Here is a 24,228-nt window from a genome sequence, read left to right as displayed (position 1 = left end):
ACAACACAATCTTAAAGTAGCAAGCGTTCGGAAATTACCATAATTATTTTTGATTAATTTGAACACAATAATTACATAATGATTTACACGTGAAAATGGAGTAATACGTATTTTTGACGTTTGACTCGTTTGAGTGAGTTTCCAATGTTTTCATAATACAAAATTAATCGTGGAACGTGGTCGGCTACTTAATTATTAAACTCGGTCGGTTGAACGCACCGTTCAACCACGTTCCCCAGTGTGCAATAGACATACTATTTGATCAAAACGTCCACGGGGAAATCGATTAATTGGTACAATTACCTACGTCGCTTAAATTATTATTTGACATCGGATTAAGTTACTTACATCAGATAAAAAAAATCGATAGATACCGTCGTACGTAAATCCTTAATTCAGGCACCATCCGGATTACTCATAAGTAACGAGAAACTAGGTATTATATAAATAATGTGTATAGATGTATAATGCATACAAGTGTTTTTAAACGAGCGGTACATTGCAAACAATATAACGATATTGAGAACAAACCCGGGACGGACACACGTCATTACTATTGGGACCGCAAACATCAGAGAAAAAAGCACATTTACTGGTCGGCGTCCGTGTTTTTTCTTTTTTCTTCTTCTTTATTTTGTAACAATGAGATGAAAGATTACCGACAGGACGCGATATTATGGAAGTATATTATACCTTCGTCTCTTATTTGGGGCTGCACCGGTGGTGGCAGTTCGCGGCTCGGTTATATTTGATTAACAGTTTAAAAGTGGCCCTCATAATGTTCTCGGAAAAAGATTTCTTCTAAAACCGTATTATACATTATTATAAGTGCTATAAATCTATAATATATGATATATATTTTTTTCAGCTTATATTATTTTTGTATGCAATAAATTGTACATTCCTCGATTTGGAAAATTAAGAATGACCACAAATATATGGACTTTTTATTTGCTTTTAAAGTGTAGCAAACTTTTTATATTTTTACCTAATAACTTTTAAATAAGTTTTTTCTGTGGAAACACACCTTTACTATTTATACATTTGTTTATAACACATTTACACATCCTGATGTCAATCAAAAAATCTGATAAACATAATAAGAAAAGAAAGATACGAAATATCCAAAGAGTGAGACTTAATATAATATGCATACTATATAATATTATCTACTATATAGGTACATCGTTATTTGTTTGTGCCGAAAGTCATGCGTGTCATCGCCATGTGGCGTCTGCGACTTACCGTAACAATAGCCATGTATCATGGTATTATGTAAACATGATATAATAGGTATATAATGTTACACACTTACGCTACACTATATCATAATACGTTAAGACCGCCCCTCGATAAATGTAAGACACAAGTGGACGTTTATTATAATATACAATATATATAAAGGTGTACGACTGTGACGAGTGGAAATGAAATCAGATCTTCGAGTAGGTACATAGTACGTGCAGTGTATAAATGTATATGTGTGTGTGTGTGTGTGTGTGTGTGTGTGTGTGTGTGTGTGTGTAATAAAGGTGTACAAATAAAAATAAAAATGTAAATAAAAATACCTCCAAACGTCTGGGTAATTATAAGAGGATTATTATAACATATATAACGCACGCGAGGAACCTGCACCGCTGACCATATATATTTTTACACTAACACTGCCACCGCCACCTGTTGATGTCTTCATGACAACAATATCATATTATCACTACGAAAAACTAATAACGAAATAATACGATGACCGCTGTTGCTTACAGACTACAGGCACGAGACAATATAAATATATAATAATAATATTATAAAATAAAGGTATACAATATGTATTATACATTTATACATAATATGGGTATATAATCCCATTATGCGGAGTATGTAAAATATTTATATTTATTAACTAAGTTTTTTACACGGAAGGCTTACACGTGCACAGATATATATAATATGTACAATATACATATAAAGCATAGTCAGATGCCACGGTTACGGTACACGCCCATTCGTTTTGATTCGGCGTCGGAGTTTCGCCGTGTTTGTAACATAATATTTATATGTACGTTGTATACTTATAATGTATACCTATACTTACATACTTGCATATGCGTTAACGAACATGGTCACGGCTCTATCCACGAGGCAGAGATACAGCAGCGACCGAACAACCGGTGTAGCGGCGAACATCGTCACGATTATTGCGATGGATGTGAGAGAAACAGAATGGCTTTAAGAAAGTGAGAGGGACACATATAGAAAAACAGGCAAAACAAAACACCAATACCGCGAAAAAAACTCGCTCCACCACCCGCACAATGATTCACACCATAATACACGTCGTTATCGTCTGACAAAGATATAACTAAGTCATAATTATATTACCGTCCGAAAATTTTCCAGGCTCGTTTCAAATGCATCAACAAAATATTATATTATAATATAAATACTAATACATTAGAAGAATGTGCATTTTTATAATAGTACCTATTACATACATATAAGTTAATAATGTGCTTACATTTTACATAAATAATCTACTACAGTTTACATAATATATCAATAAGCACGTTAATTGCTCGCGACATTCTCTGCAGCAGTATACAGTATTATGCGGATTGTTCAAACGATTTATCCAATACATTTTATACCATCGACTAATTCACACACAAATTCATATTACTATTTTATTACCTATAATCAATATATTTTATTTTTTTTTTATACATATATAATTATTATTTAGTTTATAAACATTAATGTACGCGTGTTACCAATGTTTATACTATATAATACCTGTGAAGTGCGCTCTAAACCGATGTCTCACTGTATACATTATGTTATTGTGAAGACGATAAGATTGTTACATGCTGCGGTTCGTTCTCGATAGTATATGCGGTATAAAACTGAACACCAAGTACTAGTACAAGAGTAATTCCGTAATATTGTACTTGTATGCAACAGCAGCACCCTTTATTTTATATTTCAATAGTGATGAATTATAAACATTAAATACGAAAAAATTGATATATTTCAATACGACCACGTTGTGCTAACTTACGCCCCTTCCTTACAGAAATATTTCAATATTATGTGAGTGCAATTATTAATTCCTTTATCTAAATAATTGCACGTAAAGAAACAGTATGAAACAGTATATATTCCTGCAAGGATACTATAAATAATCGTAAATAATATAGATGACTTTATACACTGTATGGTTTGTAATGTTTGTATGTATCCTACCTTTACACGCCGCCCGACATTTAAAGGCAATACTTGGTAAACAACACTGACTGGAGCTAATAATGACTCGTTTCGAACTTTCGCTATTAAACGACTTACAGCACTACATGTATAACATGTATAATACGCACTTGTGAATATAACGACATAAAAATGGAAGATTATACATCAATATTCTATACTATACTTTTGCAACTACGGAATGTGGATGCGAAAAAAAAACAAATAAAATGTGAAAACGGAGCAATAAATAAATTTAGCGCGAAAAAAACTGACGATTACCCGATCGCAACGAACCTGAATTGACCATAATATTGTCAATAGTTTCCGCGGCAATAATTACCGTGGTTTGGCCGCTCGCGTTTAGAATCTCTATGGATTTTGTGGATAAACGTTTCAGCGGCAACTTTCGAACATGTTCATGAATTCCAAAGTGAGGTTCTATAAACCTGCGGTCCTCCGTACACGCCGGAAACCTCGGTAATATATTATACAGTAATATCAACCTAGGTATTAGCCACCGTTCATATTGTATGTAAAGAGTATACTGTAAATATAAACTCGCGGCGAACGGATAATGACCACTGATCATCTTCCTAACGACTACGAACAGTACGAGCTATGCGGTTTAGTATTTAGTTACCATCCGTTTTCTTCACCATCACCGACTGATTCACAATGATTTTCAATCAAACCGTACTGTCCGCGTAACCACATAAGTAAAAACATATTTATAGTGTTGTGCAACCTAACGAAATTGCGGCAAATAAGTCAATAACGTGCCTTTTATATCACGTCCAGCCCGATGAAACGTGCCGCTTGTATCGTGAAAATTATAGGTACGCGGCTGCTGCTCGTAAAGGTAGAATTTTTTTTTTTTATATTAAGAAATATTTACAATCTGTAAACAAATGATACAATAAATAAATTTTAAAAAACTTTAAAGGTAGAATTTACATCATTTGCAATCATCTATATTATTCAGACTCCTTGTAGGCTATAGGTCAACTTTTTACAACACTACGACGCTTATTTACAATGCATTGTATTTGCATACAATATGTATTGATATATATTGTGTATATTGTTTAGGTTTGAAAAATTCAAGTAAATCTTCGGTAAATAATTACGTGACATATTATACTAAATATTGTGCATTTTTGCACCATCGTAACTTCGTATTATTCTTGTACATATAGTCTGATAGTAATATATATAATATAGATCACCTATACTGGGTACAGGGTTTTAAGAAGATATATGTATATTATTACGACTGACAGGCGAAAGCGCCGGTGCACTTGGTAGGTTTGTAATTTTGCAATATGATTTCTTTTAACTAGTCTTAATGTTCTTTACCTATATATAAATATACTGATAAAGTAATACTATTAATGTGAAAAAAAAAATATTATATTATTTAATATACAACGGTGTTTTTCATTTTATTATTATTTCTTGTCTCAAATACGTATACTACTCTAGTAGAATTCTATACGATGCACCTATAAATTTGAAAATCTTTATAATATACATTTACTAAATATTATTTTATACATACAATTATTTAAAATCTACATAATATACGGTTTTCAATGGATTATTATTATATGGTAATACGGTTTCTTTCGAACGTTCTTGGTTGGCGTACCTATATGATTTAAACGTAATACTAATTGATGACTTTCCGTGGGAATATGATAAAGAAATAATATACATATACACTGTTTAGGTATAGATACTTAAAACACTCGTGACGGCTGCAGCAATGACGAACGAAAACAATGAGAATCACCTAGGCAACAATCTAAATCCCTGCTTTCCTCTTTTAATTCGAAACAATAGGTTTGCGGTCAATATTCCACTTGGCGGTGACACGTTCACGAGGTCAAAAGAGCGGTCCTGAGAATAAGTTTCACGCACGTAAACCGTAGTATATATACATTGAGATACCTTACATAGAGCGGAACCGATTTTTTTCGAAAAAATTGTTATTATTACTTTTTTCCTTATTTTTTTTTTTTTTTTGTCGGCGCATACTTTGGCTACCGAAGACTCGAATTCCTTTCGTCGAAGACCTCGGACGAAGGAAAAAAATATATATCATTCCATTCCATTCTCTTTTGTATACGGTTATTCGTATAGAAGGATCTCTCACACGAGACGAAGAAGGGAAAAAACCAGTATTATTATTATATGATTACAACGTGTTGAGATATGTAATTCGGTGTCCAATAATTTTCGGGGCTGGCCGCAGAGTGATACACACTCGTACAACTCCTCCCAGCATCTGTGATTAAAATTTAATTGATTTTTTCTTCCCTGTTTTTTTTTCCCATTATATTATTTTTGTTTCCACGTCGTCGCCTATTTCATAAAATGTCGAAACGCTTCGTCCGGTTTATTGGACAATAAATTACACATACTATTTTTCAATAGGGGGCGTCGCACACCGTTCGTCCATCACTCTACCGGACTGCTACGCAGTATACTTAATAATAATACGCGACATCCGCTAGACCAAGAAATTTGAATACACAATTTCTTCGATGTTTTTGATGATTTAGGCTTAGTTTCAGGTCCATTAAAATGTTATTTTTTTAAGTAATTAAATTTCATACATATATTATAGCCACAGAAACACAGAATATCTATACAAGTAATATTATACATAAAGTATTGTGTTGGTACTTTAGAAAACGGGAATGTATAAAGCTACATTAATATTTATTAGGAACCATAACAAGACAATTATGTAAGCTGATGAGTGGGAAAAAATACATATTATTTATAATTTATAGATACAGTATCTATATAACATATTTTTATACATAAGTTACACATTTGTTTTTAAGGGAAGGACTAAATACTTAGGTCCGCCTAAGTAATAATATGCTTATATGTCTTGAATTCGTGTTCCTGTTTCAGTTATTTTTAATGATTTTTAATACCTAGAAATCCAAATCAGTTATTTTTTATTTTTATTTTTTAACTTGCAATAAAATAACTCAGCCATGAAATTTAACCTTACTATACATATTGTATTTATTAGTATAAAAATATAACAAGTCTATTAAATTGTATTATGTAACTATGTAAGTATAATATACTAGAAAGCCAATGCGATGGTAGTCATAAAGTTATACCGGATGTAAATTTTCCGTAATTCTATTAAATAAAGAGCAGATTTCTTAGCATCTGAGGATCTGAGCACTATGTAGTAAAATCAGATATATATTAGTTGTATTTAATAGTATCAAAACTACTGAAAACTCACGAAAGAATCATTTTTGTTAAATGTAATACGAAACAACTAGCCTAAAAACCCATATACACAAACAATATACTGTTTTTACGTTTTGATTTTTTAATTTTAAAAAATATTTCCGATTGCATTACAATAATTGTACATCTGCCGGCTATGGATATTACTTCATGGTAACACCCTTGTCCCTTACCTATAATACGCACGACCAGAACGAATATGCTTACTCATATTTGTGGGAATAGTTGGGATACTTTATTTTTACTGTGCAAAATTTGTTTTATCGCCCTGCAACCTATCCCTGTGCGGCACAATGACCCTCTGAAAGTCTGGAACGAGTTTTTTATTATTATTTTTATCCCCGTATAATTTATTGCGTCTTTTTAAAGACTGAAAATGATCAAATACGTATTATATATTGTAACATGGGAATTGAAATACTACGTTCATAAGCCCATAACACCGTTACAGAAGAGAGTATAGCTTTTAGGTTAAAAAAAGTTCTCATATTTCGAACAAGCAAATGATACCTGTATATCTACTATATAGACCATCTGATCATGATTCGTATTTAATAATATATAATATATAGCTACAATCCACTATAGTAATATAATATAGGTATAGCCTATGATCGCAATTAATACATTACATCAGCATAGTTTATAGATATGTATTTTGAAGTAAAAATCCGCTTATCTGTTAAACTTGAAGTGCGTGGTTTTTAAACGGTTCGCTTCACTCATCTAAACGGTCTGAACCCCTGATTTTAAGGTATTATAATATGTATACCCAAGTAGACCTATAAAGGATAGCGCATTAGCAAGTTTATAGTAATATATTATAATATGTGATTACGTATAACATAGTCGCTTTAGTTATGCATTCTGCTAGATGCTGGAGCATACGCATCCAGTTTGAAGACCACAAAATTTAATTTTTCATCGCTTCCGATATATACAGGCAAATTTTTCATACTCGGTCATAAAATATTTCTGTACACGTAAAACATAAATTCCCCTTATACAAAAATAAAAAATTAACGCTGAACGCAGTGGCCACGACACGACATATACTAAATTCTACCTATATACATAATAATATATACTCACGCGGTGTAGCTGCAGCACGTCGTGTTGTCGGCGGCGGCAAAGAACTGTCGAACACGCGTCATTATACCCGTCCGACACGATCATATTATTATTATTATTATAAACCACGGCGCGAAATGACGTCGTGTAGTCGGGGGTGGGTGAAGGGGCGTCGGTATACGCGGTCTCACAAACGACGGACCACAAAGTGTATAAATCAGCCGAAGTGCCCATATAAAAATATATTTTAATCTTACGCGATGTGCCTACCCATATGTATATATATATATATATATATATAATACGTGCGTATATACTGAGGAGTCGGCATACCCACCGCCATAGACTTAGAGTCTGTGCTGCCGCCGATCTATCGGAACACGAGAGAGAGTAAAAACATCGAACCCGAACGTATATTATACTGCAGTGTGCATAATAATAATGTATAATTATATTCGACGGACAAACGCCTTCCCTTTTAAGTTAGGTATACATTATATTATATATTATTATTATCAGTATTATTTCTAATCATTTTTAAATTTTCACCAACGTGATAAGTAACATCCACTCTGTAGGAAACGCTCTTCTATATTAAATTATAATAAAATATTATACGCCATGGTGTGTATGGCACTGCGACCGTTATGACGCTGGCATGCTGTAACGCAAGATATAGTAACATAATAATATAATAAAAGCCACATGAAATAGAAGAAAAAGAGTGTACCTAAGTAACCTAGGTTATAACTTATAAGCGTACGAAAAATATGTTAATCACCGAGGCAGTGCGCGCTTCGGATCTACTTTTTTCCTCTCTTCAGTCAAATATCTATTACAAAAAAAATAGTTAAATTAAAAATCGATAATTTACGGTCGCGCAACATAATTATTGATAATATTATAATATGACGTAGTAATCGTAATGTTGTAGGTATATATTATATAGAAACATTCACGTACACTGTTACATAAATAATACACAATATACATATTACATACAAAATATGAATATGAAATACAAAAATAAATAATATTTATAAATTTATATTCATAACTTAATATTATTACACGCAACATCGCATTGTTGCGGTTAAATGATATGACGTGTAAATATACTGTCGTCCATCATACATTCATACAGAAATTACACTCCTGTGTATGATGAAATCAAAAATGGAAAAAAAATAAAAATGGGCTTTGTAATCTGATCGACTTTTAAAAACGGGTGTCCGAAACGTTACTAATGAGATCCGACTGCGCTGTACTGCTTTATGCTTGTGCTTATATACGTACATTTAATAATGATAATAATATATAAGGTACGCACTATACGCATGGTTGAAGTCGATTAGTGAGGTAGTGGCTCGTTTCATATTCTTTATAATATATAATATACGACACACGGGTTTTCGGCATAATTATTATTCAGCCGTGAAATGGGTTGGAAAAAGAAAAAAATATCGTCCGTCCGGATAACGTGCGTCGTTGTTGGGTCGACGTTTCAAAAAAAGTTGACGCAGTAGATTTGATATTATTATATTCTTTAAAACTTCGGACGTCACCGCTGCGTACTGCACCGGAACACAAGAGACGCATCGTAATCAATGTAATCATATCGTTATGGGTACGTTATGCACACGCCACGACTGGGTTTGCGGTCATTAATATATTTTTCGTCCATATTATACGTACATACTAATAAACTTTTTTTTTTTTTACAAAGTTTGTAACAACATATTTATATACTGGTACGGTAGTATCACATTTCTAGTAAATTATATTATTATGCATAATATAAAATATAAATCTATTAATTTTTTTTTTATTAAAATTTCCTCTTATTTAAAGTGCCCCCCCCCGATACCATAGCCCAGTAACCCCCCTCATCCACCTAGATTAGGTTAGTCCCGGTTATCCTTGTGGCCATTTATTATACCTACGATATCTATATTTTATTATCATATATACTGGATATTATAAAATTTAAAAATAATAATCAGATTATTTAAACGTGTTTTTATTGTACGATTTACATATTATCGTTAGCACAACGCATAAAATATACTATCGAAATTAATTAAATTTGAATAAATAGTTGTTAAATAGTCCTAATAGTGATTTAGTATTAGATTTTATTGGTTTTGATTAGGTATTTAAATAATCAAATCTATAATAGTCTGAAGACATTGTAATCTATCAACTATATACCTATACCTACTTAAACTTGAACAGTACTTAGACTCAAACGTATGTTTATGCGTTAATGTAAATATAGAGGGCAGAACTGTTCCGTGGGGGGCCTCTAGGAGGTATGCGCCCCGGGCACATGGTTTAAAGGGGCGCCAAAAAAATTGAAATGCATAATGATAAATAAAATAGGGGGTGAATATTTTTAATTTTGCCCTGGGCGCCAAATCTTAACGGCACGGCTCTGATAGAAGGTATCTATAGCTAACAAAAACATACTTCAGATATTCTCTTCATTTTATCAGATTATTTAAAAAACAATATTAACCAAAATCCAAAATTTGCTTTTTTTTTGTAACGAGCAAGCTGAATTTTTTAACTTAATTGCACAGTATTATATTCTTATACTCAAACCAAATAAATCAAGATAGAAACAATTTTAACTGAGTTATTAAATAATTTTATAACTTGATAAGAATATCTTTGTATACTTTTAATTTTAAATGTATAACATTATATTACAATTTCATTTAAATGACTTTCCTCGTCCCTAGTTACTAGTCATAGATATAAATTAATTATTTAATATACATACATTATACAATCTGCGTGTCGACTAATTTCTTCTATAAGTTTATATAACTACTGTATATATTTTTTCTATAATTATATTATACTATTAATTATTTCCATACATTTAAAATATTTTTGTTAATAATTTTCAAAATATAGTTTTAAATGTTGATAACTTTATGAAAAAAATAATATGCACATTCAAAAAAATATCTAAACTAATGAAACTGTAGTTAAATGAAATATATATATAATAATAAATAAATAATATATAGATTCAAATTCATCGTAAATATTCTAAGATTTTCAATTGCTCTTGAGTCAGTGTAGGTACATATTTCCATAATATAAACCGTATATTACCGTATATAAAAACTATCACTTATTTACTTTTTAATAAAAAAAATAAATATTTTGTCAGAGTTCATTAGATTTTCATTTACTTTTTTCCCACAACAAAAGATATTCACGCCTTTATTTGTTTAACTTTAGAAATTAACGTTTTTTAACCATGTTAAGTATGTATATAATACATTAAATAAGTACTTTTTTTAGGTAAGTACTGCACCTAAAATATAAACAGGGACTTTACAAATTAAGTGATGCAATTGACACCTATTAGTTATTTAGTTATTACCAGTATTTCTGAAGTTTTTTATGTAAATATATAGTGTAAGTACTTACATCTACACTATACAAATTATTAACATTTAAATTATAAGAATAAAACAGACATAACATATAAATGTAATTTACTAACTATGTACCTAATAACTATTTTTTATTGTTTTGAAAATTATTATGTTTGTTTACTTTATTTAAAACAATTTAATGATTATAAATTCATAGGTAAGAAAATTACGCAAGTATGATTTTCATAGTTAAGTGATTTAGTTAAAATTATGAGATAATCTAACACATATAGATTTAAGTATAATAATTATAAATGATCCTTCTGGGTCATTTATTATATTATAATGTTTTATATATGTCTAATATATTATATAAATTAATTTATATAGCTATATCATTTGAATCGTAATAACAATAATATGTATTTTGAATGTGTGTGGTCTTTTATAAAGCCTACGGGTACATATTTTGAAACATTATATTTCAAATACACACACACACGAGTGTGTGTGTGTGTTATGTATGAAATATGCATATATACAGTACCTATTTATGTATCATTGGCAGTCAATTAAAATACTAATTAAACAGCACTATAGAAATGTACTTCATTGTATTCTGAATGCAAATCAAATATGTATCTACATCCTGGGCTTAAAAGCTTACATTCAGAAAAGAGCGGTCACGCGGGTAAACACAGAAGCTCCGTAGACAGTTGAATAGAGTTAATTGTGTCTGCGGCCTTAATGCCGTTTTTTTCATGCGCAATAATATACGGATCGGGTTTCTAAATGATCGTTTTGCAACGATAGAAATCCGGTTCAAATGATTGCTGAGAACGAATAAAAAGGTAGACAAAATTCCGAACTGGTGTGTTGCCTGTGGTGGGAGCTGAGCGTACAACCGAAGAAGAAGAAGATTAGACGTATCAGTTTACGGTAATTCAATAATATAACTTCTTAGCGGAAAAAGGGTTTGTGCCAAAAACTATGAATGGAGTGCATAAAAGAACTCAACAATGCAGATCGGCCGGACAGATATTATTTTTTTTTACACTTCCCCCTTCCTTTTAGAAGCCAGCATAACAACAATAAAAGATATTATAATATATATATATATATATGTCAGTATGTTTATGTATTGTTGTATGTATATACTATATACAACGTATAATATGTTTAACAAAGTATACCCTATTTTTTCCCATTGTACATGCCGACGATTATATAGAGGTACTAAGGTACCTCTAAAATATATCTATATGGTTTTCGGTCATGTTATATGCTTTTGTGAGTCTAGACGAAAGAAAATTAACACACTTATAAAAAATAATAATAATAGTTATAATTTGCCGTAAATTAGAAGGTATGTTCCCCTCTTTACAATGAGGTATTCCTAAATGTATTTTTACAATATAATATTTCCTTCTACAATATGGCATGGCGGTCCCTGTGACTATTGTACATACATATACACATTCCTACTCATAATTACAGGTTTTCTGGCATAATTACACGCATGGTTTTAATCATTTAATATCCATTTGTGATCCCCTAATAAGTTGATTGATGGCATTTTTATCCCTTGCTCTAACCACAAAAATCAGAAAACTTAATACAGAACAATGTTATTAAGTTTCAGGTATAGTATGTATTCAAAAGTGATTTCAAAAATAATAACATATAAACATTTTACTGAAAAAAAAATTATTATCCTAATGTTGAAATCATAAATCATATAAGATTCAGTCATTTTTCTTTATAATTAAGAGTAAAATTGTCTTTATCGCATTAATCACACTATAAAATTTAAATTGAATTAAAATATCATCATAATTCTAAAAATGCTTGATAATGACACTCGCTGATGCATAAAAAAATGTACAACAAAAAATTATAACAGTTTTTAATTAGTTAGTAATTTATACAACCTAATAGTTTAGAATTTGAAAAAATGTAAAATTAGATAATTTAAAACTATAAAACTATTTTTAGATACCTACAAATAAAGTTAAATTATAAAAAAATGTATTTATTTGAACTTATAGGTATTAAATAAATAAACATAAGATAACTGTGATTTTATATTATACCTAAATATCTATTATTATTTAAAATAAAATAAATACAATTTCTTTATTGATAAAAATTAAAATCTACACGAATGACTGGTTTATTTTTAAAATGTTAAGTAAATATATAATAGAAATAATTTTCTTGTATAAATTTTAAATGTAGGTACATAGCTACTAAAGCAAGTAAATATTAAAATATTATTATTTTTATGTTTATTAAATTGTTCAGTTAATAAAATATCAATAAGGAAGATTTCTTTTTTAATTAATTTCAGAATTTAACTTATTGTTGGTTTAAAAATAAGTAGTAATTTAGTATATTATACTCATATTTTATTTAAATTAAAAATAAAAGTATTCTCTCCCGAGTATTTACATTAATAGGTTTAGTCCTAAATACTATACAGTTATTTGCATCCTTCGTCAAAAGTAATTTATAATTGTCAGTTAAGTTTGATGATCCATAACATTAATCATTAATCATAGAATACATTAGGTAAAAGTTTAATTATATAATTTTTAGTAACTCACATTAAGTTCAGTTTTAAGATAAAATATATCATTAGTGATTAGTTATTATTTGAAATGTAATCCAAAATTATAAAATATTAAGATAACAATTGTTGAAATTAGTTATTGCATATTAAACTTTGGGAACACCGTTAGATATATTTAGCTGACTCACATGTTCCAGTAATAAGCAAAGAATCAAATTATTTCAATCGTACGCCAATATCATTGTTTACCTATATTATTATATTATTTTATTACCTATTTAATTTCTTATTTAATATAAATTATTAATTAAAATAATAGTCGTAGAAAATATAAATCTTTAAAGTTACATCGATGGATGTTGAAAATTCAAACTACGCAACATTGGGAAAAATATTTTATTTTATTAAAAAGGAGGTTATGCCCGTACGGTAAGCGTTGTGGGGTAAATATTTTAAGAGGTTGGAAATAATAATTAAAACGTAAAACGTTCCCAGTTTCTCTTTTTATGATAATATTGATGACCCTTGTTTTTGTTTTTTGTTATATTAATTTTCAATTACCATAATAATTTTTAATAATATGGAGAAAAATATATGCCAAAATAACTTCATAAAAATAGTATAAATATTTTAAATTAACTTACGATTTTATACTTGAAGCATGTCCGGCATACGCTCGCGTAACGCCATTAACAGTTAGTAAGACACAAATAAACACAGCAAAATTAATATTCATGCCTGAATCGTGTCTCGGCCACAATTTTTAATCGAACATATTGACTATCGCACTACGTTGAATCACTATAATATTGCACGGTGAGCTTTCCATTCATTCATTTTTGAAAAATCTCGAAAATCACTATACGTTGTATACTGTAACTTAAATATTTATAGAATGTATATATATATATTTATATATTTATAAATTTATGCGCACGTATATATATATTAATAATCATATAAATAAAAATGTTATATTTATGGATACAATTTAGAAGAACGAATAAAACGAACTAAAAAGACACACCACACCGTCGTACTGCATTGCATTCACAATGGTCCGTGAAGAGGCGTTACCGTCTGAAAGAACACTGAATTAGAAACCGGCGGTCGGGTCCCTCCCATGTTGTTTTTTTCACAACCCCTTAACCCCCTCCATACGAGATTTTACTCTCGTTATCAAAAACGGTCGCACTTCAACAAATATAATTACGGTTCAGAAAACCTGGAAGTAATAAGATTTTTATTATAACACTGCGTATAAAAATCCTCAAAAATAAAAAATATAATATAATGTTGTAAATATTATTTATAACATAAACAAAACGTAAAGTATTTTTAGTCTCGTTATTTTTATTTGAAAATCATACAATATTTCCTTATTAATATTATATAGAACACACAGACTTGACTCACTTTTAAATTTCTTATATGTTTAACATATTTTTATTTACAATTAAATTAAATTTAAGTATTATAAAATATTTCAATTAATTAAACATTATATTTGTACAATTTATATAGGTTTATTGAGTTGAGCTATACATATAAAATGTTTAAACTTTAAATCAATAATGATGTATACTTTTTAGTTTTGTTTTTAAATAGGCTTACCCCTAGTAATTTTAGATTTATTTTAATAACATGTAATACTTGTATATTATATTTTACTATCATTAAATATATATTAAATCATAATCATGATATTTCAATACTTCCTATTGAAAGCAATATTAAAAACTTAAATTTATATTTTTAATATTTTTAATTAATATTCATTATTATATTTGTGATAATTAGATAGATAGATTCAATGCAATTATTTATGAAAAATAGTAATACTAGAATGTTTTAATATTTTAATATTTAAAATATCTTAAATATTAGGTAGACTTGTTTGATCAATGATGCTCATGTATTTCTCACTGCTAATATTATCAACCACACTTTTTAATACTTAATAGGCCCACCTGTCTAGTATACCAACATAATATAGTCGGGGATGAAAGAAAAAATTCACAGCGGGGAGGATATCATCGACACGGTCTAATTTGGGAGTTGTACTTATCCGCGGACAAGCATAAAGAAGTTATTATACAAATTATGAACGGCCCCCCACACGGTGGTCTATGGATAATGGAGAAAAAAAGATCGAGAGATTTGTATTATATTATGTATGGTAAATGTAAATCGATGAAGGGAACAACGTGTGCCGTCCGGAACGACTGTTCAATGACAATCATTTTTTCCCCTGTATTATATTATATTATTATATAGTCTGTAATTTATAAATGAACCCGGTCATAGGAAAATATTTGCGCAGAAGCTAAACAGTTGTTTTTCTTTGTAATGACTAATTTAGTTTGAACCATTAGAATTTGTATTGTTTGAAGTACTTGAAATGAATTTAAAAAATAAATAAAGCGATTAGTATTATGTATCTATATAGGTTATTAAAATAATAAAATATAATTGTATTTGATATACACTTAATAGTTTTAAATTAAAATGACAAATAACTAATTATTAATGCTGCAGGTCTGTAGCATCATAGGTATCTACAAGTGTAGTAATAAATTATAACATCGCAGGTATTTATGAATATGTATATAATTTATATAACACATAATTTTATTAACATCAAATTTTACGAAAATATGTTCTACTATACTGATAACTAGGGCCCGGATTTATATGTAAATACATAATTTTACTGTCACTTGATAAATTAATTTAAGTGAGTGATTAATTCGTTTCAAGGGATTTCCAATGAAATTAACTATATTTTATTTTACATATTTTGCCATAAGTATACATGTTTTTATATATTTCTCAATAATTCCATTTTTTCTTACATATTTTTACAATTTGATCATTTACGATTTTTTAATAATTATCAATTATGTACGATTGTATTTTTCAATACAAACAATTTCCCAAATTTCTAAAAGTATAAAATAGTAACAAATAATACCAATTATTGAACTTAATCTACGGTAGATATAACTTACTCCTTCAGACGTAGTCAAAATGTAATACTGTCCAATAACATCAGTGGAAGCCGAAAGATAATTTAGCCGGTATAAGGCAATTATACGACCAAATCGAAGATCTTTTGAATTTTAAAATTTAAAAATGGCTGTTATCATAAATTGTAATCAAGATAATTAAAATTTTTATTTTTTTTTTACCTTTTTTATTTCTATTTGATAATTTGTAACACCTTATTTTTTAATAATTTTACTATTTAAAATATAATTTGTTTCATTAGAAACTCATATGGATATATTATATAATTAAATATTAATAAATAAATTATATTAGTAAAATACACATTTTGATTTTTTAGCACATATTTATGTACATATTTTGCTAACGTACATACATATTTTAATTTCATAAATACATATAAATCCGAGCCCTACTGATAACTCTCAAATAAATTAGAGTACAGTTTCTTTTCTTATAGTCTTTAATATAAGAACACATTAAGTAACGCCTTACAATCACGATTGTGTTTTAAATAAACAAAATAACTATAAAAATAAATTGTGTATGTATACCTATTAGCAATAAGCTAAATCTATAAATTATAATCATTATATTTATAACAGAACCTTTTTGATTATTATTACCTATATCATTTCATTTATTTCAATAATTTATGTTATTTCTTTCATTATTGTTCATTAAAATAAATTATGATAATTTTATTATAGTAGGTATATAAATAATATTATATAGATTTTTTTAATTTTTATTCATTCTAAATAATAATAGATACATATATTTTAACCAGCAATTTAAATTAATTTTATCATTAAACACTGACTATCAGATTTTAGAAGGTAAAGGTAAAAATATAAGTTGTATAATAATGTTTTTTGTGTTTAAGAAAAAGATTTTGAAAGTGAATGTTAGGAAAAAAAGTTTCATGGAGCCACTTTTCAGATTTTAATGTACTAACAAATGCTACTTTATTTTTTAAGTATAATTAAACCAAATCTTTAATTTTGTTTAAGAAACTTATAAACTGTAAATATTTTTGAAATTAACAACAAAAAAAAAATATTAATAAATGTATTATGATTGAATATTTTCATTTGTTTTGTACTTTTATAACAATAATATTATTTATTTTACAGTTTTCAACGATTGTGATAACAAAAAAAAAATTATTTAATAGAATTGCGTAAGAAAACAGAAATAGCGTTATTTGAAGTAACCATACAGCATCAAGATCCAAATTGGGTCTCTCCAGACTCTGACTAACTATATTTATTATTTACGAATGGGAAAATCGTGCAAGTTCATTCCGCAATCACATCATACAACTGTACATGTGACAGTAGAGTATTGATAATTTTTCAAGTTGCGATCCCTTCAGTAAAAACTAAAATTGTAAGGATGGGTAAATAATATTATGTGTGTTCTATTTTACTAAAATTATTAAACAGATCAGAGATATAATATTGTAGTACTATAATAATGGCATAACTATTTGTATTTAAAAGTTTAACGAAGAAGGAAATTGGAATACGGCATACGCCACAATTTATGTTTATTTAAAATTTAAATATAACTACTTCGTATAACACGTAAAATGTATAAACATGTTCTATATTGTTCTGTATTAAACATGGACACTATGCTGCAGCTGCCGTATGTTAGTACATAGCCGTAGTATATATTTAATTGTTATAAGTTCAAATTTAATAGCGTTAAAATAATATCTTATATAATTTGATTTTACATATTAACCTCATTTTCCGTTAGTACTGATAATTAGAAAATAAACAACGATGACCATTATACGAAACGCCAGGCCTGTAGATTTGAAGGTATGTAATTTTTAAGTACCATAACTTTAAAACAAAAGATTTTTTTACATTGTGACTCTGCATAAAACATTTTTTAGTTTTTACGTACGTATTTGCTTGATCTATTATTTACAACTATTAAAATTACTAGATAAATAAATTAGTAAATTATAAATTTAAACCATAATAAATAATACAAACATTTTCAAAGTTCATTTGTAAATAAAAATTTATGTTATTAAATTATTTTTTAAAAAATTGACAGCTTCATAACTCTTGAATGATAAAATTTGTCTGTTTTATATAATATGTATATAGCTAGAACTTTAATTTTGTAAAAGATTAACTATTTTTATTTTTCTCCGCATATTAACAAATTTGAAACAAATATGTATATCGCAGTATGTTATGAATACAATTTCATCAAGTGGTGTGGTTACAGATTTAGCTTTGATCTTTATTCACAGTCCACAAGGTTATCCCAAAAAATATCGATGAAACAATCATCAATACATTTTCCAAAATGCCACACAAGGTTAACTTTGTTATATGATTTAAAATTGTATTTAATTATTAAAATAATAATAAAATAATGTATTTTTAATGCATGTATTAAAAATATGTTACCCCCTCCACCGAAAATCGATCCTAAATACATGCTTGCAGGTACCTAAAATTATATACTTATGGTTTAAAAGAGGTACAGTAAGTGTAGGAAGTACCTATACATACCATTCATTAAGATAAAAACTATATCAACAATAATTATATTAATTATAAAGTAATATTTGTTTCGCCCTTAAATACAGAAAATTCAAAATCAATGAATTAAATTTCTGGATGCAAACATTTGTTTAAAGACTGACATTTTTCATGTAATATTTCCCAGACGACTCGCGGCTGTTAATATTACATTTTTATTTTTATTTGGGAATACTCGTAAATGTGAGGAATATAACAATATGATCTAACAGGTTATTCGCTAAAATATTCATCTTTCAATGTTTTTAGACCATCATTATTTATGTATTCGTGTTCTTTAGAAAATTATTTCTGAAGCTTAGACAAACTTCGTAACATTCTTAAGAAATACTATATAGTATATACATCTAATTAATTGTAACTCTTTACACATACAAATCGATACTACTTCTATTAGCTATTTCCGTACTCTGTATTTTATCTTTGATAGACAATCAATAAGATAATAAATTATCCATTTTTTTTTTACCTACTGTGAAAAATCATGGTCACTGAGTATTAATAATAATTTAGCTTTACATGATCTTTTGATGCATTCCTCAGATTTAAATTCGATATATTTAGGCATCTAGATTTAAGAATATTTAAAATTATTTTTTAATAATTTTTCATTTTTTCTTTGACTATACCTACATCACAACATTCCATTGATTTCACTGTTCATATTTAATACTTTAACATTTCGGAAAACTATTTATGTTATTAATAACAAAGTGACATCGCATTACCTATGTTATATACTCTTTCGGTTAAGGCCCAAAGGTATATATTTATATGTTGTAAAAGAGTCCGTTCACTTACGGGTTGTATTCAAAACACTACACAAAATCTGTTTAACTTTAAGAAAATACTTTATTAATTATTTTATTATTAAGAATATTTTAACAACACAGTATTATACGAATCGGCTACTTATTCACGACTAACTCTTACTTATTCTACGTTTTTGTCTTGGCGACGCAGTCGCTTGCAAAAAAAAATAATCATATTGCTTACACTACTATATTATTGTATAATATGCTTATTAATCTAAGTGTGTGTGCAAGGGTTCCTAACACCCCCGGGGTTAAATGAAAGTTCATTGCCTATTGCAAACTATATTATTCTAGGCAATGGATTTTCATGATTTGGATTGTCTACGGTTTCATATATTATCTTACCTTCTATTGGGTTTTTTACAGAATTAGATGTTTTACACTGTTTGTTTTTGATTATTAAATATAAAATTATTATTATTACTAAACCTATACTGATGATACTTATTGTTATAATTATGTATAATTCATTACCTATTGTGCCCATAACATTACTACTTGTTTTTGTGTATTTTAATTCTTCTAGTGATTTGGAGTATTCTATTAGTTTGAATAAATTTTTTTTTACTATAGAATTACCTTTATCTGGAATATTTGAATTTTTTAAAATTGTATTTGTAATGTTTAATTTAGTTTTCCAGTTAATTGAAACGTCTAGTTGTGGAATAAAGTCTTTATACATTTTTGTAGTTATTTTTCTTTTTGCTATTAATAATGTCCCGTCATCAGTATTGGCTTCACATTGATTGTCTAAATCTAAAATGCCTGTGCCGTTTATACTTACTACTATTGTTTCTGAATTATTTTTACATTTAATGATAACATTATCCCTAATCGTAACATATATCCAGGAATTTGTATTATCTAACCTATGCCATATACTAAAATTAAAATTAACATTTTTTAAGTTACACAAATTAGGTAATATACCTGGCTTTCTAAATATTGTTAGCTCACAGGATTCATCCAAATGATGTAACTGTTGATCATAAGTACATAATAACGTATTCATCATTTGTTTACATTTTGATATTTGTATTTCGCTTAATTCTAAGTAATATAATCTAGATTTATCTATAGCTATATAATCAGATTTTGGAGCTATCATTACATAGTCGTTATCGTATATGTTAACAGGTAAAGGTATGTTTTTATATAATATAAATTCATAATTGTTAACTAAAGGTATTTCTATGACGAAAATTAATACATTTTCTATATATACTATGTTAGTTGTAATTAGTCGTAACAATTCTGATATTCCTGAATTATCTAAATCTATTGGTATGCCTTCTCCTATGGGTAATTGTGTTTTAATATCTTTTAATTGGTTTTTAAGGGTATTTATATCTAATATACTGGAGTGAACGAAACCTTGTAGGGCCATATTTATTATATTTAGTAAATTTTCTGTTTCAAATGCGTATTGTGTTAAAATTATATTTAATAATGATATTCTTTCTTCTAGTGCCGTTTTAAAATTTAAGATACCTATTGCAGCTTTCTCTGCTTGCATTTCATGAAGTAGATAACTGTATTTGTCGGCTAAATTAATTTCATTTTTATTTATTTCTAATAGCGATGAGTTTACGTTTGATATAATTGATTGCATAATTTGTATTTGTGCATCAGATAATTTAGAAACGCGCGAATTCGAAATTTCAAGATCTTTTATTTTACTGTAAAAATATTCTGCGTCAGTGTCGTCACATACACCGAATAGGACGTTAGATACTCTCCCAACTAAATTGATTAGACCTCTCTTGGTACGGTAATTGTTTTTTGGTTGATCTATAATTTTCATTACATGTTCTTTATTACTACTAATTTCTGATAAAAAGTTATATGCTTGATAATTATATTGGGAACAGAGTTGTTGTAAAGAATCTATCTCAAGGGATTTACTCATTTCACAGGACTCTTCAAAATCTTTTATCATGTTACCGATTTTATTGTACTTTTCATTATAGTTTGTAATGTTAATATAGGTTAAGAAGCGCCAGTGAGAGTTGTATATGCGTAAATTGTTTATTGTGTGAAAATAGATTCCTGATGGGTTGTATATTGGAGTTAGATTGAATGAATTTGCCATCGTTTTTCCAAAAACAATTCTGAAAATGAGAAGAAAAAAAAAAATGTAAGAAGATTGGAAAAACAAAATGATATAATACGGCTTTGAATATTTTAATAAACAAATTTCTGAGTAATTATTATATTTGCATTGTGTGTTATGAATTATTGAATTTTAGTTTGCAAGTTTTATTTCATTTTTGTGTAATTTTATTTCCTTTCTGCCTCGTTGAATTGTTATGTTTTCGTTGTTATTTAATTGTATTACATTGTAAGGGCCCACCCATTTTGGTCCTAACTTTCCCTTCTGTTGGTGGTTTTTTACCCATACTTGGTCTCCGACTTTTACATTTACTTGTAGTTCTTTTTGATCGTACTTTTTCTTTGTTTTCTCTTTGTTTTTTAGTATATTATTTCTGGCTGATTTACATGTTTCCTGAAGTTTTTGTTTTAATTCATATGTATAATCATCGTAGTTATATCTTGCTTGCGGTGTTCGACTTAATGTGTGAGGGACTGTAGCAGGAAAACCGTAAACAAGTTCATACGGTTGATGGTTAGTTGTTGTGTGAACTGTTGTATTGTATACAAATATAGCAAAAGCTACATAATCATCCCAATCTGTTTGGTTTTTATTGACATAGTGTCTAAGATATTCTGCCAAAGTTCGGTGAGATCTTTCTAAACCGCCATTGGATTGTGGATGGTATGGTGTAGTATTCATTTTTTCTATTTTAAGTAGCTTGCAGCATTCTTTGAATATTTTACTCATAAATTCAGTGCCGCAATCAGTTACAATCGATTCAGGTATGCCATGTTGACATATACATTTTTCAACAAATGTTTTTGCTACCGAGTTAGCATCATGAGTTACTAATGGAAACGCTGCTGAAAATTTGGTTAGATCATCTTGAATGGTAAGTATATATGAATGACCTTCATTTGTTGTTGTTAACGGTCCCACAATGTCAAGAAATATTTTTTCGAACGGTTTTTTGGCCGTTGTTGTAATTACCATGGGTTGTTTGATAGTCCTGTTCATGCTTTTGTTTTGCTGACATGATTGACAAGAAGCTATGAATTTTTTAACATCACTTTTAAGTCCTTTCCATTGGTGATGTAATTTGATTCGCTTGATTGTCCTTGACACGCCTTGATGACCGCCAAGTGGAGCATTATGAAATTCTTCGATTATCTTGAGCTTTTCTTCTTCAGAATATTCGATGTCGACATAAATAATGATTTTTATTTTTGAATTTTTGAAAATGTACCTAATAATGGCTTGAACTTTTTCCCAGTTTAGTTTATCAAGTTCATTGTCGACTCTAGATAATCCGATTTTTGTAATATTGTTTTCTTCGCAAAAAGTTCGTAGATTAATGATACATTTATAAAATGTTTCAAAAGTAGTTGTTTGTTGGCATAATTCTTTGGTGATTATAAATGCTAGAGATTTTTCATTATGTTGAATATGTGCGACTTCTGTGATTTCTTTGTTTTGTTCTTTTAATGTTTCAATTTGACCGAGTCTTCTTCTGAATTCCAAGGCTAATCCTTGTGACATCTCAAAATTTTTTGATACACAAACTACAAGAGTTATGTCTTCAGGTGCCTCGAATATATCACCCTGGATTTCGATTACATTTGAATTTGTTATTAATGTTTTCTGTATATCTTCTTCGAATTTTTCGTATGTTTTTGTTCTGTAGTCATCTACATTTGATAACTTGTCGATTTTTGCTATTCGACTTAGAGCATCTGCGTTTGTGTTTTGCGTTCCTGGCTTATATATGATATTATAGTCATACTCTTCTAATTGTAGTCGCCACCTGGTCAAACGAGCTCCAGGATCTTTGACTCCAAATAACCACGATAATGGTTTGTGATCTGTCACAATGTTGAATTTGCACCCGTACACGTAGTGTCTAAATTGTTTAACTGCCCAAAGTATCGCCAGTAATTCTTTTTCTGTCGTATTATAATTGGTTTCCGCTTTATTGAGTGTACGTGACGCGTATGCAATTGGCAGATCCGAGCCAATTTTCCCTTGCGATAAAATAGCTCCGATTGCAATATTACTTGCATCTGTGGTGATATTAAATGGTTGATTGAAATCGGGGTATTGTAAGATTGGTTCATTTATTAAAATGTTTTTAAAGTAATTAAACGATTCTTGACAAAGATCTGACCAGATGAAC

General features: G+C 28.6%; 1 protein-coding gene across 1 annotated transcript in view; it reads right to left on the bottom strand.

Annotated features, from left to right (window-relative positions):
- LOC113551462 (protein Wnt-5b-like) overlaps window positions 1-14,636 on the bottom strand; it is a 64,238-nt gene extending 49,602 nt beyond the window's left edge. Inside the window, exon 1 of the mRNA XM_026953713.1 lies at window positions 14,208-14,636. Within this exon, the coding sequence (XP_026809514.1) occupies window positions 14,208-14,299 (92 nt within the window). The 5' untranslated portion in view covers window positions 14,300-14,636. The remainder of the gene's footprint in view (window positions 1-14,207) is intronic.
- Window positions 14,637-24,228: the final 9,592 nt, after the last annotated feature.

Source organism: Rhopalosiphum maidis, chromosome 2 (assembly GCF_003676215.2).
Source record: "Rhopalosiphum maidis isolate BTI-1 chromosome 2, ASM367621v3, whole genome shotgun sequence".
Classification (NCBI taxonomy): Eukaryota; Metazoa; Arthropoda; class Insecta; order Hemiptera; family Aphididae; genus Rhopalosiphum; species Rhopalosiphum maidis.
This window is presented reverse-complemented; position numbering and strand designations above follow the sequence as displayed.